This window comes from Sus scrofa, chromosome 14 (genome assembly GCF_054392235.1).
Source record: "Sus scrofa isolate SSC_HxYL_T2T_F1_AM1 chromosome 14, Sscrofa_HxYL_maternal_Yorkshire_Landrace_v2.0, whole genome shotgun sequence".
Lineage (NCBI taxonomy): Eukaryota > Metazoa > Chordata > Mammalia > Artiodactyla > Suidae > Sus > Sus scrofa.
In genome coordinates this window covers 89,134,017-89,151,668 of record NC_139396.1, presented here as the reverse complement: position 1 = coordinate 89,151,668, position 17,652 = coordinate 89,134,017, and the positions used below count along the sequence as shown (strand labels likewise).

Here is a 17,652-nt window from a genome sequence, read left to right as displayed (position 1 = left end):
TAACTTTACCTGATGTTGGACAATGGACATTATATGAACACATTTAATCCCATGGCGTAGGCTATAGCCAATACTAAATGGCAGAGCTAATACCTGAATTCAGGCCATCTGTTTTAAGTCCCAATCTTAACCACATGCTATGTTGTATACACAAATTAACAAAATCTGGAAAAATGGGATTCCCCTCAACCTCTAAGAATCATGTTTTAAAAGGTAAGTTATGGGTATTACATATTTTATCACATATAATACATTTGGGAATCTTGGATTACTATCCTTTATAATTGCAAACTAACCTTTCAATCTTGCCTGTCAAGTTAAAGTGAGTTGATTTTAAGACTGGAAATAGTGAAAAATCTTCTCAGAGCATCACAGAATGCTATAGCTATATAAAAGAGTTTGGAGATTACCAGATACCTTTATCTCTGTAGAGAAAGAAACAGGTCTGTAATCAGTAAGAGGTTGACTCAAGGTCATTCAGCTGGTTAATACAACCAAAGCCAGTTCTAAACTCCAGGTTTCCAACGATAATGACTAGGAGTTCCATGTCGTGGCTCAGTGGTAATGAGCCCTACTAGTATCCATGAGGATGCGGGTTTGATCCCTGGCCTGGTGCAGTGGGTTAAGGATCTGACTTTGCCATGAGCTATGGTGTAGGTCGCAGACTCAGCTTGGATTTGGTGTTGCTATGGCTGTGGTGTAGGTCAGCAGCTGCATCTCTGATTTGACCCTTTCATATGCTGTGGTGCGGCCCTAAAAAGACAAAAAAGAAAGAAAGAAAGAAAAAAAAAAAAAGACAAGGACAAAGATGCTTGTATTTAGTATGTGGCCCAGGGCCATGCAGCTATTAACTGGCATCCTGGTCTGATTTCCAAGCCAATGCTCTTCCCGGAAATAGTCTGCCACAAGGTCTGGGGAGAAAGTGCTTGTGTACACAGGGAGCTCTGGTTAAAGAGGGTCCTTGTGTTCTATACACATGCCAAAGAGGTTCATGTTGAGAGAACTGTCTGATCTTTCTTCAGGCTCGCGACTAGCTTGGTTGCTCCAGGGGATAAGAAAGAATTTAAGCAAGTTTTATCTGCTGGTGTTAAAAAGGTTTCCAAGTTTGTGTAGACCCTGGGGTTGATCCTTTATGTTCTCATGTATGATCAAGAGAGTAGAAAAAAATTCAGTGATTAGAGAAAGAGAAACTAAGAAGCAGAGGGGCAAAATATAATTCCCTGACTTGTGTGTTTTCTCATATGCTAATAGCTCAATGGCTTGTAAAATAGATTTCCTGACACTTGATAAATACATTTCTATGAACTTTTCTCCTTATTTTGTTCCCTTTCCTTTGTTTTCAACTCTGTAGATGGTAGCACTGCAGGCTTGAACCCCCTTTTCCTAGTTAGGGAGCCCTTTTACTGCTCCAGTCTTCAGAGTCTCCATTTACAAACATCTCACACAAAGGAGAGAGTCTACCAAAGCAAAGTCACTGCTGCCTAATAATATCACTTCTTCCTGAAATTCCCTGAAAGCAGGCCAAGCCTACCTTTCCCGCTTCCTCTCTCCCCAGTCCCTCAAGTCCTCAGTAACTAATCTGGGCTTTCCCTCCTCTGTGCTTTGGCTCGAAGTGATCCCTTTATCTGGAATCGTCTCCTTTTGCATCTTTGGCTTGTCTAAATTTGGTCTGTCCTTTAAGGCCCATCTCAAATGTAATCTTGCTTTTTCTGATTCTCCAACCAGATAGAATCCCTTCCTTGCCTAAACACTATAGCACTGAGTGTAACTCTTAGAACACTTGACCTGTTCTGCAGATAGCAGTGTATTTGAACTGTCAGTTCCGTGAAGATCAATTATGTGTTATTAAACTTTGTGTTTACAGAGAGCATCTAGAAAAGACATTAAGACTCATAGCCGGTGATCAAAACCAAAAATCTGATTTTGAGTAATGCAAATTAAAAGTGCTTCACAATCTTTTCTAACTATAAATTAAAGAACTGGATTAAAAAAAAAACAAAACAGAGAATTAAAAAAAAAAAATAGTACAGCCTCTTAATAGGACACTTGATTTTCCAGGCACAGAAGTAAGAACTGATAGACATCTAGTAGGCCAGGAAAGGTATTCCTGTATTATGAAAATTAATATTCAAAGGCCCCAAAAGGCAAAAATAAATAAATCAAAATCTGAAAACATCTGTGGTATGCTTTTATTTCTTGATCTTCAGTTTTATACAAATGAACACAGGACGTTCTGGAGATTTAAAACTAGAAACTGTACCAAAGAAGAACAAACTGCATTAATACAATCAAATGACACATTTTGAATGCTATCATAAATCAGGGTGAGCAGGACTACTAAGCAATTGATTCACTCTCAAACAAAATAAAACCAAACAAACAGAAAAATTAGCTCCTCCCCACTGAGAAACAAAACAAAACAAAAAATCTGGTAACTTTTTTTCCCCCACATTACAAAGCTAATCAGAGAAGCCTGCCACCTCATAAAAACATTTCATAAAAGTACCGAGATTATATTACTCCTACAGAGATCATGAATAATGAACCCACAAGTCCCTGGCTGTAACTACGTCACTGTTGACTTAGTGACTTTTGTTTTTGAGAAGGGGGTTAAGCTGGGAAGAATGGGAGGAAACCAGTTTAAACTGTAGGCCAACTGGTACCTTTAGAGTAAACACCACAACTCAACTAATTTTTTTCCTTATGGGCCTGCAGCACTTGGTAAGAGCACAATGAACTGATAATTTGAACAAAGGCAACAGGCACCTGCAGCCTCTCAATCCCTTTACAAATATTTCCTCCAAGACAGGGCCAAATTCTGGGATCTGGGCGAGCAGGCGGGTGCCATCATTCAGTAACGAGCTCCTTTCTCGATAAGCTGTAAATCTTGGGTCAACTAGGACCCTTCCAGGGATCTGAAATGGGAGCGGTCGAGGGGTTTTAGACAAATCTCTCCTCCTACCACACGTGACCGAATGGCAATCAGCCGCCCAGAGAACCCCGCACCGCACCAGCCGCAGGATACAAAGGATCCGCGCTGCCACGGCATCCTCAGCAGGATCCCAGAGCCTCCCGCGCTCAGCTTCTGCGGAGCCTGCGCAGGGCGCCGCCGCGAGGCGCGCCGCTCCCGGGCCCGCAGGGCGGTGCCGCGCAGCGCGGGGAGCGGGAGCAGGGAGCGCGCGCCGCCTGCCCTGCGCGCCTGCCCACCCAGCGCCGCGGGAGCAGGGCCGACAAGCCGCACGCAGTTGGGCCGCGCAGCAGCCGCTGGGCCCTCGTCCGACGCAGGGAGCCCCGCAGCGACGTGGACTAGGGTGAGGAGGTTGAGGGCGCCCAGTTCCCGGGCAGGCCCGAGGTCGGGCCAGCCCACCCTGCCCAGACCCGGGCTTTCCCTTCTCCTGGCCCCTGTCCCACCCCACCCCCACCCCGGGCCTCGCGGAGAGGTGAGGGGCGCCGTGAGCGGAACTTACACCACGGCTCTGGAGATCATCCAGGACACCATCTTCCCAGGGGCTTGGACCCCACCGGGGAGGGTGGGTGGGCGCCGAGCGTGACGGACCAGGCCGTCAACGGTAGGCCGCGCGCTCGCCGGCTCCTCGCGCTCCCCGGGGCCGCGCTGGCGCCCTCGGGAGCCGGGCCCGGTGTCTGCGCGCGGCGGCCGGAGCTGCGCGGCGGTCGATCCCCCGCCCGTCCCCGCCTGCCGGAGGAGCCGTCGCCGAGCCAGCGGGCCCCGCCCCTGCGCTCCGCTGATAGGCGGCGGCCGCGGCGCGTTGGCCGAGGCCCGGTCTGGGCGGCCGGGCTCCGGGGGTTGAGCTGACGGGACCCCTAGCCGCACCCGAAGGCCTCGTGGCCGGGATCCCTGCACTCTCACCTCCCACTTCCTGCTTTTAGTATCCCTGGGACGCCTACCTGGCGTAGAGGAGAGGGGAGGTGGTGGGAGGCTGAGGAAGGGGATTGTCAGTGCCTGAGTGAAAAACAAAATAGTGGCAGGAACTCTGTCCAGTAGAATCCTCTGGACCAGGCCCTAGGTTCTGGAGAGGAGCGATTTTGAGATGTTTCGCTATATCCGGTGTTCTTACTGTTGTCCTAGGCCTGGGGCATCCTCGAAGTACCGCTTTTTAAGGCAAACATCTAGAGGCTCTGTGCACAGGCTTCTGTGTGTACCAGGAGTCTTCTGGTGCGTGGTGTAATGCAGGCAGGGGTAGAAGGAGCAAGCATTGGATTTCAAGTTTGCAGTAGTAGGTGTATTGGTATCGCTGTTCTGGGCCTCTTAGGGCACCTTTCCATTACAGCATCTGCAAAGCCTGTTTTACAGATACACCTCTGATCTGCCAGATAGACAAAGTAAAATTTGGGCCTAGGATTCCTGACCTGTTCTGCGATTTACACCTATTTTTTGGTAGGTTGAATTACTGCTTACACCTAACAGTTCTTGGAGGTGTCATAATTTGAAGAGATGGAATTTAAACTCAATTTTTTGGTGGTAGTACCAAATTGAGAAGACGATCTTAAGTTTTTTTTTTTTTTCTTTTAAGACTATAGTAAAAGATAATTCTAGTATTCATATGGTAAGAAGAAAAAAGTATGAAATGTGAGTTTCAACTCTTTAATTAAAAGTTCTGGAAAATGTAATAGCTTATTTTGTGACCATATTGTAATTTATTATTTTTGTTTCTCAGTTTCCCCATAGTAAAAAGAGGCTGATAATACTGCAACCTACCTCTTGCCTTCCAGGGACATGAAGCACTGTTAGGAAAGTTCTGTGACATGCTTGGGAGAAAATCAGGAACACATAAAAGATTACCCTGAATTATTTTAAGGTCCCAGGTTTAATACATTTGGTAATATTTTTATTACTTAAGGAATGAACTCAAAAGTGCTTTCTACTCTTGGGGTAGGCTCTTTTTGCTTATTTACTCATATTAAGAATGTATTTTAATTTCAGGGATCTTGTTAATGAAAATTTGCATTTATTCAGAATCTTATTTTTGGACCTTATTCAACATTATTTGGAAATCAAAAGTGTCACATCAGCACCAGTTTTCAGGAAAGTTCTCTTGCCCAATAAACCCAAAAGTTATTTGAAGGGTGTTCAGATCCTTCCGTGAACAAGTCCCAAAATGTTTTTCCAGCCTAATTTTTACCGCCTTCTCAACCCCTAATGTACCCTTTTCCTACCTCTCTTCTCTGAACCAAGCTGTGTTTTCATGCTCAGTTCCTTTGCCTGGAATTAATTTTTTCTTTAATGGTTTGCGTCCCATTTTCTACCTCTCAGAATCCTTGTTTTTCACTGTCCTGTGCCATAAAGATGTCCTTGCTTTCATAGTTATTCATCATTTTCTCTAGGCCCCCATAATTTACTCCTTGAATTTCTTTTTATTTTATTTTATTTTATTTTTATCTTTTTAGGACAGCACCCGTGGCATATGGAGGTTCCAAGGGTAGGGGTCCGGTCGGAGCTGTAGTCTGTGGCCTACACCATCAGCCACAGCAACGCAGTATCTGAGCCACAAGGAACCTACACCACAGCTCACAGCAACACCAGATCCTTAACCCACTGAGCGAGGCCAGGGATTGAATCTGTGTTCTCATGGATTCTAGCTAGGTTCATTTCCATTAAGCCATGGCAGGAACTCCCTGAATTTCTTTTTAAAGCCTGTGTCATTCTGCTTTGTATTATGGTTATGTTTTACCTATGTCTAATCTCCTGAATGGTAAAATGTTTAAGTACAGGAATGGCATATTAGTAATCTTTGTGTTTTCCTCGTATCTAGAATAGGTTAATTGCCCAGTAAAAGTGTGAAACATGTTTTTTAGATACAGTCACTCTCAAGTGTAGAAACTTTGTTAAATTTTAGCCGTGTGCAGTGGAAGTCTCTTAAAGATGTTTTTCTTGCCTTCCTATTTTGGGGGTCATCATTCTGAATATTAATTTTATTTCACTGTCTTGCAATACACTAATGCTTTCAGGGGTTGTTAAGATATATATGACTGCTGACTTCTCTCTGAAATGTCCACAGGCTGCTGTGCGTTAAATTTCGTTTTGTATGCTTATAGTTCAGCCTCCTTCACATTCATATCACTTTTTGCTGTTCTCAATTTGCAGTAGCCCCCTTTTTCACATCTCAGCATGTCACGTATTAGAAACCACCTACCTTGTGCTACAGATATGTTTAGTCAGCCTTTACAACATAGATCGTAGGTGGTGTTTTCCCTTTTGGTACACTGGAAACTGAGATTTAGAGAGCTCACTGCCAGTGACCACATGACTCATAGGTATTAGAACTGGAACTCTAATCCACATTTCCAGATTGTTCTTTACCTATATTATACTATGATAGTCAAGTTGTGTTAAAGGTACTGGGTGCAGTTAGGGGTTCCCTCTGGGGGAAGTTGGGAGGCATTTTGGGGGATTGTTGAAATGGTTGGGACTAACCATTAGCATTTGATGGATAGGGGCCAGGAATGCTATATATTCTGTAAGGTATGGGCTGTCCTGAACAAAGAATGTCCCGGTACCCTACATGGTTTAGGAATATCCTGCCTGACGTGTGTAATATTTGTAGTTATGTCAACCTGGAACCTCCATTTTGCATATAAACGGTTTTAACTGAGACTGAATTTTCCAGTATCTATTTCCATATGCAACTGTTGTGTGAAAAGATTTGTTTTGGTCACAACTTGATCAGGAGTTGTTTACAGCTTTGGAAAATTGCATCAGGAAGTACTTTGCATTCATAGCTGTCATAGTTAGCTACTAAGTATTCTTGTATGGCTTCTAGGTCAGTTTTGTTTCAAGATTAGCATATTGAAATGCATATTTTAAATTATTTTCATTTCATCTTTCCATTTATATTTTATTTGGGATACATGGATTTGTTTGAAGTCTGTAGGAAGACTTTTTAATTTCATTTAAGGTGATTAAGCAGAAGTTGGAAAATATTTTATGGAAGGGGGACATCAAGCCTGATATGAATTCTTAGTCTAAAGCAAGAGTAATTTCATCTGAGGGGAAGAATCACATGAAAAGTACCCAGATTTTTAGTAGTGGGCGTTTCTGATCTCTGTGTATTGGGCTATGCCCTGGTTAGTTGAAATCTAGTAGTAGTAGGTGATCATTAGATAAGTGCTTCTTGGTATGAAGCCAGGAGAAAAGGAAACACATTACCTGCTGCCTTTTAAGTGTGGTCTCATTTGGCAGGCTTGAGGTCACTTCTTGTTGAGAAGATAGGAAATTACTTCTTTAAATACTAACTAAACCTAATTGCTTTTTCACTTTTCACTAGTATTCATTTGTTATGCTGTGGAGTACTTCACTCCATTACACGAAGGCACTTTTCTTTTGGTATTTAGTTTAATCATGGTAGGAGGGAGCATATTTAGGGCAAAGGACATTCTAGCAGGAGACCTATTTCTACTGCCAGTAATGTGATGTTTGGCAAGTCTATGTTTACTGTTAAATGGGGATTATAGTTATGATGATCAAATGCAAAGAGTTTTAAAACTTAAGGGTAATTCGACTCTATTACAGGAATTGGTTTCTCTTCTACATCTTCACCTAAGTTCCTGGGAGACACGTGGAATATGTTTCTTCTACACGTGAAAGGAATTTATTTATTAGGAGGAAAAAGAGAGTGGGAATGTACCTAGGAGAGCAGATAGTGAGAGCAGAATTACAGGGTACAGAGGTATTATCTACTCTATATTGAGTATGATAATGAAACTAAATACTAGGTCACCTTCCCATTTCTACTGGAGGAATATTTTTAAGTGCTTGAAAATATTTTTATGTATAAAAAAGGCTAAAATGACTACATGATCTACTGAATGAGTAGGTGTTTAAAAAATGGTGTGAGGGAGAGGATCTTAAAGAGAATGACTTAAAAGACAAAACTTGATTTTTTTTTTTCCATCTGCTGCCAGATGAATGTTTTTTCCTATCTTAGCCAATTTACTTTATAATATTATGGTTACAGCAGAGGTCAGATTTGGCATCTGACATTGAAATCAAATTATAAAGAAGTAATATTGAAAATACAATAATTGGATTGCACTAGAAAAGAAAGATTTGATTCTGAATTATGCATTGGCTAGTTACTAGCTAACATGCAATGAAGAAAGCAAAATAAGTCTGTGATGGCTGGATCTAGGGCATATACAGATCTGGGGTTCTTTTTTGCTTTTTAGGGCCGCATCCACGTCATATGGAGCTTCCCAGGCAAGGGGACTAATTGGAGTTACAGCGCCCTGCCTACACCACAGCCACAGCCATGCCAGATCTGAGCTGAGTCTGCAACCTACACCACAGGTCACAGCAACACTGGGGATCCTTAAGCCGCTGAGCGAGGCCGGGGATCAGACCCGCAACCTCATGGTTCCTAGTCAGATTCATTTCCTCTGTGCCATGACAGGAACTCCTGGGTCTGGGGTTTTTATTTGAGGGGGTAGCTTTGCTTATGGCAGTTAAGAATTTAGAAGAGCTTGGCTTTCCCCTTCAGGATAAAAAATGATTTTGTGTTTGTTAAATGGCAGAGAAACATTTAGTTCAAGATATATTTGAGGTACTTCCACTATTCTTTGAAAATAGAATATATTAAGTCATAGTTCCCAGTTTTGAAATCAAAGTAGATCTGTGATTTTTGGGTCATTCAGGTGTATGTTATAATATAATTTACAGAAAGCTGAAATATTTGATAATTTGATTATTACTAGTAAGCAGGACTTTAAAAATGTTTGATGTTTTTGAGTGGTAGTTCAAAGCACATGGAATAAAATTCGAAAGGATAAACAATGAAATATGAGTCATCTTTTATCACTTGTCTCCAGCTATCCAGTTCCTTCAGAGGTCTATCTCTGTTGCCAGGTGTGTTTTTTTTGTTTGTTTGTTTGTTTTTTTGCCAATAGTAAAGTCTAGAAAGAGACAATTATGTATAGGTATTTTAGATAAAGGTAGAATTTTAAGATAAAGGTAGAATTTTATATCATTTGGGACATGATAGACTTAATTAGCAAATGACTTTGTGACAGCAAGTTAGCCATTTAATAAAAACTGAAGAAAAAGTAATTCTTAATCGATAAGAAATATAAATCTAAAAAGTATGATAAAAGTGTAAAAAGAAAACAAGTGAAAGTAATATAATCTTGATAATTGAAAGGCCTTTCAAAGCATGCCTTAAAATCAGAAAACAAAAAGGCAAATTTCATAGACTTGATTGCATAACAGTGTAAAACTGCTGTGCTTCTAACACCAATAAGATCTCAGGACAAATGACAAACGGAGAAAAAACATTTCTAAAACCAGACAAAGATTAATACTCTTGATATACAAAGCATTCATAAAATAACCATTACTTAAAAATGTACCTCAAAATTCATAATCTCTGGGAGTTCCCTTAATGGCACAGTGGGTGTCACTGCTGTGGCTCAGGTTGCCACCACGGCGAGAGTTTGATCCCTGGTCCAGGAACTTCCAAATGCCATAGGTGCGACTGAAAAGAAAATAAATATTTAGCTTTATGAAGTAATTTTATTGTAGGACTTGTACTATTTTATATATATATATATATTTAAAAGTATTTTTAATAGGGTCATCTTGGTACTGTGTTTAAAAAGCTTCTTGAAGGAAGCTGTGTCATGTTTTTTATTCACCTGCCCAGGCCTGGCACATGGCTTTAGTTCACAAGCACTGCACCAAGGAGCCTGGATTTTATGATCCCAACTCTAGCTCATTAAATGATTAGACCTGGGCAAGTCTGTTTTTGTCCCTGGACATCTGTTTCCTCATCTGCAAAATCAGGTAAAACTGCTTTAGACTCCTTGTCTTTATACGGTTATTAAAGTAGTACATTAGACTATTTGTCTTCATAGGGTTATTAAGAAAATTCAACAAGGAAATGTCTGAAATCTCTTTATAAACTGAATACTATAATGGAAATATGAGATATTTTTAAATCAGTAAAAATTCAGCACAAATATTCAAGACTGCCTTTTGCAGTGGGGAGAACAATGAATTTGGGAGAAGCATACTATCACGTGTGGGGAAAAAGAATATGTGCAGGTAACCATAGCCCAGAGTAATATGTCAGGCAAAAACATTTATCATTTTTTGTTTGTTTTTTTGTTTAGGGTTGCACCCTCGGCATATGGAAGTTCCCAGGCTAGGGGTCTAATTGGAGCTGCAGCCACTGGCCTACACCACAGCCACAGCAACCTCGGACCCATGACCTTAAGCAATGCTGGATCCTTAAGCCACTGAGCAAGGCCATGGATCGAACCTCATGAACACTAGTCAGATTTGTTACTGCTGAGCCAGGATGGGAACTCCCCAATTGTTGATTTTGAAGACATTCATAGGAAAAGAAAAGATTGCGTTTTTGGAGTCAGGTGTTTCAAAAGTTGATATTTTGGTAGAGTCTTATACTTAAGAGAGAGAAGAGAACACAGGCAAGAAGTCTCAAAGTGCAGTGTAGTGCTAGAAATCAAGTCTAAGTCCTGTATTAGAGAAGTGGAGCCTTGAGATTGTGTTGGTCAACACCATAGTATCCTATAAGCTATGAGGAACTTTTACAAGGCCTTTAAGCTAGGGAGTGTTCTTCTTAGATTGGCCTTTGTGACCTTTCATCAGGGTGACAGTGGATTTGAGGAAATTCTGGAGGCTGTTAGTCCCAAGGCTGTTATATTACCCTGTGGGAAAAAATGATCAGGGCTTTAACCAAAGGCTTTTTAAATTGTGGTCCATGAATTAGGTATTCCTGGCTAGAATTTAATAGGCCATGAACTTAGAAGGTGAAAAAGTACTCCCCCCCCACTAAACTTTTCCTGAAAGTTAGCATATCGTTCAGCTTGAATGTAGGAAACAAACTATAGCAGTATTCGTAGGACTTCTTTTTGTCAATAGAAATCACAGATATTTTCATATCTCATTAAAGTTATTGTAAATACCTTGAAATATTATTTATATTACTTGAGGCCTTATTTAATGGGTTCATAAAGAAGCACATATATGTTACCAAGTCATATTTTCTTTTACTGTTTTGATGACGAATTTCAGTACAACTGATTTTCTTTATAATCCCAAACTAAAAAAAAACAAAACAAAACATTAATTTGATTCCAAGTTTCATCAGACCCCTAGAGCGATCCATAATGCAAAAAAGGTTACAAACTCTTGGTAAATGGAGGCACTGGCTCTTCCAAAATATACTGGTACTTTGCCATTTTTGGCAAGCTGTATTAATAGGTTTGAGTCATTGTTTACTTCTCTAGAATAAAATGGTTGAAGTAAATGATCCATAAGATCTCTTCCAGCACTACAATTCTAATTTTTTTTTTTTTTTTTTTTTTTTTGCTTTTTAGGGCTGCATCCACAGCATATGGAAGTTCCCAGGCTAGGGTTGAATTGGAGCTATAGCTGCTGGCCTGTGCCATAGCCACAGCATCATGGGATCTGAGCCGCCTCTGCGACCTACACCAAGCTCAGGGCAATGCCGGATCCTTAATCCACTGAGGGAGGCCAGGGATTGAATCTGCATCCTCATGGATCCTAGGCGGGTTCATTGCCACTGAGCCATGATGGGAACTCCTAAAATTCTAATCTTGATTTCCTCCAAACTAACATTTTCCCTAGTCTTCCCCATCTCACTAATAGGTACTCTTGGTCTTTCTCATCATCAAACCCAACATTTTCCCCAACCTTCCCTGTTTCACTGAACTATATCACTCTCTACCCAATGCATAGAGAGAAAAACATAGGTGTTATCCTGGATTTCTTTTTTTCTCACCTGTTAGATCCAATTTACCACCACATTCTTTCAGTTCTACTTACTAACCTGAATCTGTCTGTACCTTTTTCTTTTCTTTTTTTTGGTCTTTTTGCCCTTTTATAGGGCTGCTCCCACAGCATATGGAGGCTCTCAGGCTAGGGGTCGAATCAGAGCTGTGGCCACTGGCCTACGCCACAGCCACAGCAACACGGGATCCGAGCTGTGTCTGCAAGCTACACCACAGCTCACGGCAACGCCAGATCCTTAACCCACTGAGCAAGACCAGGGACCAAACCTGCAACCACTGTGCCACAATGGGAACTCCCTGTCTGTCTTTTTTTTTTTTTTTTTTTTGCTATTTCTTTGGGCCGCTCCTGCGGCATATGGAGATTCCCAGGCCAGGGGTCGAATCGGAGCTGTAGCCACCGGCCTACGCCAGAGCCACAGCAACGCGGGATCCGAGCCGCGTCTGCAACCTACACCACAGCTCACGGCAAAGCCGGATCGTTAACCCACTGAGCAAGGGCAGGGACCGAACCCGCAACCCCATGGTTCCTAGTCGGATTCGTTAACCACTGCACCACGACGGGAACTCCGGAACTCCCTGTCTGTACCTTTCTATCTCTACCACCTCTCTCATCTGGACTACTGAAAGGCTTCTAATGTAGCTCCTTCTTTCTTTTGACCTGCTATAGTCTCTAATCTGCATAGCAACCACAGTGGCCATTTTAATACACAAATGGTAGCACTTCGTTTGCTAATAGAAAAATCTCCTTCAATGGCTTTCCTTGTACTTGGATTAAAAACTGTGGCTGAACTGACCCTTGCTTGCCTTTCCAGGACTCTCCTCCTGGCCCCCTAAGCTTCAGCTACACTTTTTTTCTGTTCCTATAAATCTGTGATCCTACTTTCTGTCTTAAGGTCTTCTCATTTACTGTTCCCTGCTCCCAAATGAGCGACTCCCCCTGCCTGCCTCATCGGCTTCTTAATGTCATTCACATTCCAGGATGCCTCCCTCCTTCATTGATCACCCAGTCACTCCTGGATCATCCTATTCCAGTCCTCTGCAATAGTGCTCACCACTGCTGCTGTTCTTGTTTTCTTCTACTTAAAAAGTAAAGCCTGTTGGAACAGGAACATTGTCCTGTTCTCACTGCTATATTCCCAGTACTACAGAAAATAAATATTTATTGAAATATTTTGGATCATATTATCATAGTGCATGAATATTTGGGACTACACTAAGTACTATGAGAATATTTAAGCTATTTGGATTTAAAAACACAGAGGGGCTTAGTTGACACCTTGAAGAGTGAGAAGAGTCCAAAGCAAGTAAAATGGTGAATGGGGAAAAGTCTAGAGTTACTGATGATTTTATAATGTCATATATAGTAAATAAAAGTAACTTCTAAATATTCCAAGGAAATGAATCATAAATTGTTTCATTCAGGGAGTTTGGGATGGGGAGAGTGTTGCATTAGTTCTGTAACATCCTTTAGGATTTTGAATGGTTAACTCTAGCTCAAAAAGTACAAAAGTATATTTTACTTGTTTATTTTTTTTATCTTTTTAGGGCTGCACCTACAGCATATGGAGATTCCAGGCTAGGGGTCCAATTGGAGCTGTAGCCTCTGGCCTACGCCAGAGCCACAGCAACATGGGATCCAAGCTGCATCTGCGACCTACACCACAGCTCACAGAAATACTGGATCCTTAACCCACTGAGCAAGGCCAGGGATCGAACCCACATCATCATGGATGGTAGTCGGGTTTGTTAAACCGCTGAGCCACAAAGGGAACTCGAGTAATGACTTTATACATTGGGTGTGCTATTACACTTTTTGTCCACAGGTTGTCTATAGCAGTTTATGAAGTGCATGCTAGTGGACTTAGAAATTTAGTCCATCAAAATGATCCAGATCCCAGAGGTGGGGGCTAGGATAGAGACCCAGTGACCATACACTAAGCAACTGCCAGGAGGTGTTTAGTAGTTGAAGAGGCAGAACTAGGCAGTTAGAGGATAAATCAGACAGCAAGTAGCCAGAAGAATCAGGAAAAAATTTGGAAGAAACCAGGTAAATGAAAGAATTGTCCAGGATTTATAGCAAAGAATAAATGTTGGTCAACTTCTCCTGCCTTTGTTCAGCTCATCCTAGTGATTGAGAGCTAATCTCAAAGTTCCCTAGGCCTACCAGTGGTAATACAAAGCAGCTGGTAGATTACGAGTGTAAGATTTGGTGGAAAGAAGGGACTTAAGTGAGGGTGGAGCAGACGTATTTCTGGGGTAGAAGCTTTTGTTTGGTAGAGAGGATCAGATGTTCTTAGATCCAACACAGATCATTGATCATTTAGTCCATTGTCTCCCCTGATTTTCACACAAAAGATCTCTTGAATTGTTTTTCCATTGTGAAGCTGATATTACAAAGATATTTTTCCTCAAAACCCTTAATTATTAATAATTTGTCTCCTCAGGAGTTTCCGTCGTGGCTCAGTGGTTAATGAAACCAACTAGGACCCTTGAGGTTGCAGGTTCAATCCCTGGCCTTGCTCAGTGGGTTAAGGATCCGGCATTGCCCTGAGCTGTGGCTCGGATACCGTGTTGCTGTGGCTTTGGAGTAGGCTGGTGGCTACAACTCCGATTAGACCCTTAGCCTGGGAACCTCCATATGCTGCAGGAAGCGGCCCTAGAAAAGCCAAAAAAATAAAAAATAAATAATAATAATAATAATAATTTGTCTCCTCATTTTTTTAACCAAGGAATGTAATTAGAGTAGCATATGCTATCTGTACTGAATTGACATAAGTTCAATTAAAGGAAAAAAAAAAAACAAAACACTACAAGTTTAGCTACTTTGTATGACATTTGCAGTTAAATGGTTGAAATGGTTGTTTCGTTTAGATTTTTTTTAATATTAAATATGACCTGTGGGGAGTTCCCATTGTGGCTCATCGAAAAATGAATCTGACTAGTATCCATGAGGATGCATTTTCCATCCCTGGCTTCACTCAGTGGGTCAGGGATCTGGTGTTGCCCTGAGGTTGGTGTAGGTTGCAGAGGCAGCTTGGATTCTGCATCACTGTGGCTGTTGGTGTAGGCTGGCAGCTGTAGCTCCAATTCTACCCCTAGCCTGGGAACTTATATAGGCCGTGGGTGCAGCCCTAAGAAGCAAAAAAAAAACCAGACACAGTTACAAATTTTTTTTCTTGTGATGAGAACTTTTAAGATTTACTCTGTTAGCAACTTTCAAATACACCTACATTTCAGTATTAACTATAGTCACCATGGTATACATTACACATGATGACATGTTAAGATGGTTTTTAATGAAGTATATTTAACATACATCATTATATTAGTATACATTGTATTACTATTTTCATGCTCCACTATCACTCTGGAAGAAAGGTTAGTCTCTCTTAAACGTGTCTTAACATCTGTTGGTATTTGGTATTTGTATGTATTGCAAAATGATCACCACAATATTGGTATTTGTATGTATTGCAAAATGATCACCACAGTTAGTCTAATTAATTAACATTCATCACTGTACATGGTGACAGAATTTTCTTTCTGGTGATGAGAACTTTTAAGATTTTCCTTCTTAGCAACTTCCGTATTTACAATACAGTTATTAACTATAGTTGTCATGCTGTACATCACATCCCCCATGACATTTATTTTATGACTGGAAGTTTATACCTCTTGACTCCCATCTCACATTTTGCCTGCCCCCCTTCCCACACCCTCCTATCTCTTTTCTCTTTATCTCTGAGCCCGGTGGTGGTGGTGGTGGTGGTGGTGGTGGTTGTTAATAGATTTTACATATAAATGAGATAATTTGGTATTTGTCTTTCTCTGTCAGACTTATTTCACTTAGCATAATGCCTTTAAGTTCCATCCATGTTTTTGCAAGTGGCAAGATTTCTTTTTTACTGGCTGAACACTATTCCATTTTCTGTGGGTATGCTTGTGCATACACACATACACCACAATTTCTTTATCCGTATATCCATTGATGACACTTGGGTGATTTCCCTGTCTTGGCTATTGTAAGCCAGGCTGCAGTGAACAGGAGGATATATGTATAATTTTTAGCCACTGTTTTTGTTTTCTTCAGATAAATACCCAGAAGTGGACTTGCTGGACCACATGGTAGTTCTATTTTTAATTTTGTAATGACCCATCATGTGGTTTTCCATAGTGGCTGCACCAATTTACATTCGTACCAACAGTGCACAAGGGTGCTCTTTTGTCTACATCCTTGCCAACTCTTGGTATTTCTTGTGTTTTTGATAGTAGCTATTTTGATAGGTGTGAGATAGTTATCTTATTTTTTTTTTCTTCTTTTAATATACCCACCCACACCATATGGAAGTTCCTGGGCCAGGAGTTGGCTCATTGTGGTTTTTATTTGCATTTCCCTGATGATTAGTGGTGTTGAGCATCTTTTCTTTTCTTTTTCTTTTTGTCTTTTCTAGAGCCACACCCATGGCACATGGAGGTTCCCAGGCTAGGGGTCCAATCGGAGCTATAGCTGCTGGCCTACACCACAGCTACAGCAACACCAGATTCGAGCCGTGTCTGAGACCTACACCACAGCTCACAGCAATGCCGGATCCTTAACCGATTGAGCGAAGCCAGGGATCGAACCCTCAACCTCATGGTTCCTAGTTGGATTCGTTAACCACTGAGCCACGACAGGAACTCTGACCATCTTTTCCTGTTGGCTTTCTCTGTGTCTCCTTTTAGAAAATGTCAATTTAGATCCTTTGCCCACTTTTTAACACTTTTTAATAAAAGGTTTTTTTTTTTTTTGCCTTTGAGTAACATTATATATTTATGGATATTATATATTGTTTGTATATTTTGGATATTAACCCCTTATCAGATATATGATTTTCATTGCGTTGATGGTTTCTGTTAATGTGCAGAAGCTTTTTAGTTTGATAGAGTCTCATTTGTTGATTTTTGCTTTTGTCGCCTTTGCTTTGGGCATCATATTCAAAAAGTCATTTGCCGAGACTGAAGTTAAGGAGCTTACATTACTGCCTCTGCTTTCTTCTAGGAGTTTTCTGGTTTCAGACCTTACTTTCAAGTCTTTAATCCATTTTGAGTTAATTTTTGTATGTGATGTAAGACAAGTGGTCCAGTTTTATTCTTTTGCATGCGGCTGTCCAGTTTCCCAAACACCATTTATTGAAGAAACTTTCCTTTCTGCATTGTATATTTTTTGCTCCTTTGTTATTTACTTCTAGGGTCACTCTGTTTATTTTTTTAAGTGAAGTATAGTTGATTTATAATTATTTATTTCTACTGTACAACAAAGCGATTCAGTTATACATACATACATTTTAAAAATTCTTTTTCATCAATGTTTATCACAGTATTTTGAATGTAGTTCCCTGTGCTATACAGTAGGACCTTGATTACCCATTCTATGCATAATAGTTTGGGAAGGGTGGATTAGGAGTCACAAATCTATTCTCTAAGTCTGAGTCTGTTTCTCTATTCATTTGTATCATATTTTAGATTCTGCATATAGTTGATATCATATCATATTTGTCTTTTTCTGTCTTAACTTCACTTAGTATGATAATCCCTTTGTTGATCCACGTTGCTGCAAATGGCATTATTTCATTCTTTTTTATGGCTGAGTAGTATTCCATTGTGTACATGTACTACATCTTCTCAATCCATTCCTCTGTTGATGGACATTTAGGTTGTTTCCATGTCTTGGCTAGTATGAATGGTATTGCTATGAACATAGAGGTGCATGTATCTTTTTGTATTATAGTTTTGTCCTGATATATACCCAAGAGTGGGATTGCTGGATCATATGACAACTCTGTTTTTAGTTTTTGAAGGAACTTCCATACTGTTTTCGATAGTGGT

General features: G+C 40.8%; 2 protein-coding genes and 1 long non-coding RNA gene across 19 annotated transcripts in view; 1 reads left to right on the top strand and 2 right to left on the bottom strand.

The window, feature by feature from the left end:
* The window catches only part of REEP3 (receptor accessory protein 3), a 104,737-nt gene extending 101,059 nt beyond the window's left edge, over window positions 1–3,678 (bottom strand). The window contains exon 1 of the mRNA XM_001925659.7: window positions 3,468–3,678. Within this exon, the coding sequence (XP_001925694.2) occupies window positions 3,468–3,499 (32 nt within the window). The 5' untranslated portion in view covers window positions 3,500–3,678. The remainder of the gene's footprint in view (window positions 1–3,467) is intronic.
* The window catches only part of LOC102165048 (uncharacterized), a 1,242,341-nt gene that overhangs the window by 795,128 nt on the left and 429,561 nt on the right, over window positions 1–17,652 (bottom strand). The window lies entirely within an intron of this gene.
* The window catches only part of JMJD1C (jumonji domain containing 1C), a 325,118-nt gene continuing 310,663 nt past the window's right edge, over window positions 3,198–17,652 (top strand). For all 17 annotated transcript variants that reach the window (XM_021073670.2, XM_021073664.2, XM_021073659.2 and 14 more), the window contains exon 1: window positions 3,198–3,311. The gene's annotated coding sequence lies outside the window, so the exon portion shown is untranslated. The remainder of the gene's footprint in view (window positions 3,312–17,652) is intronic.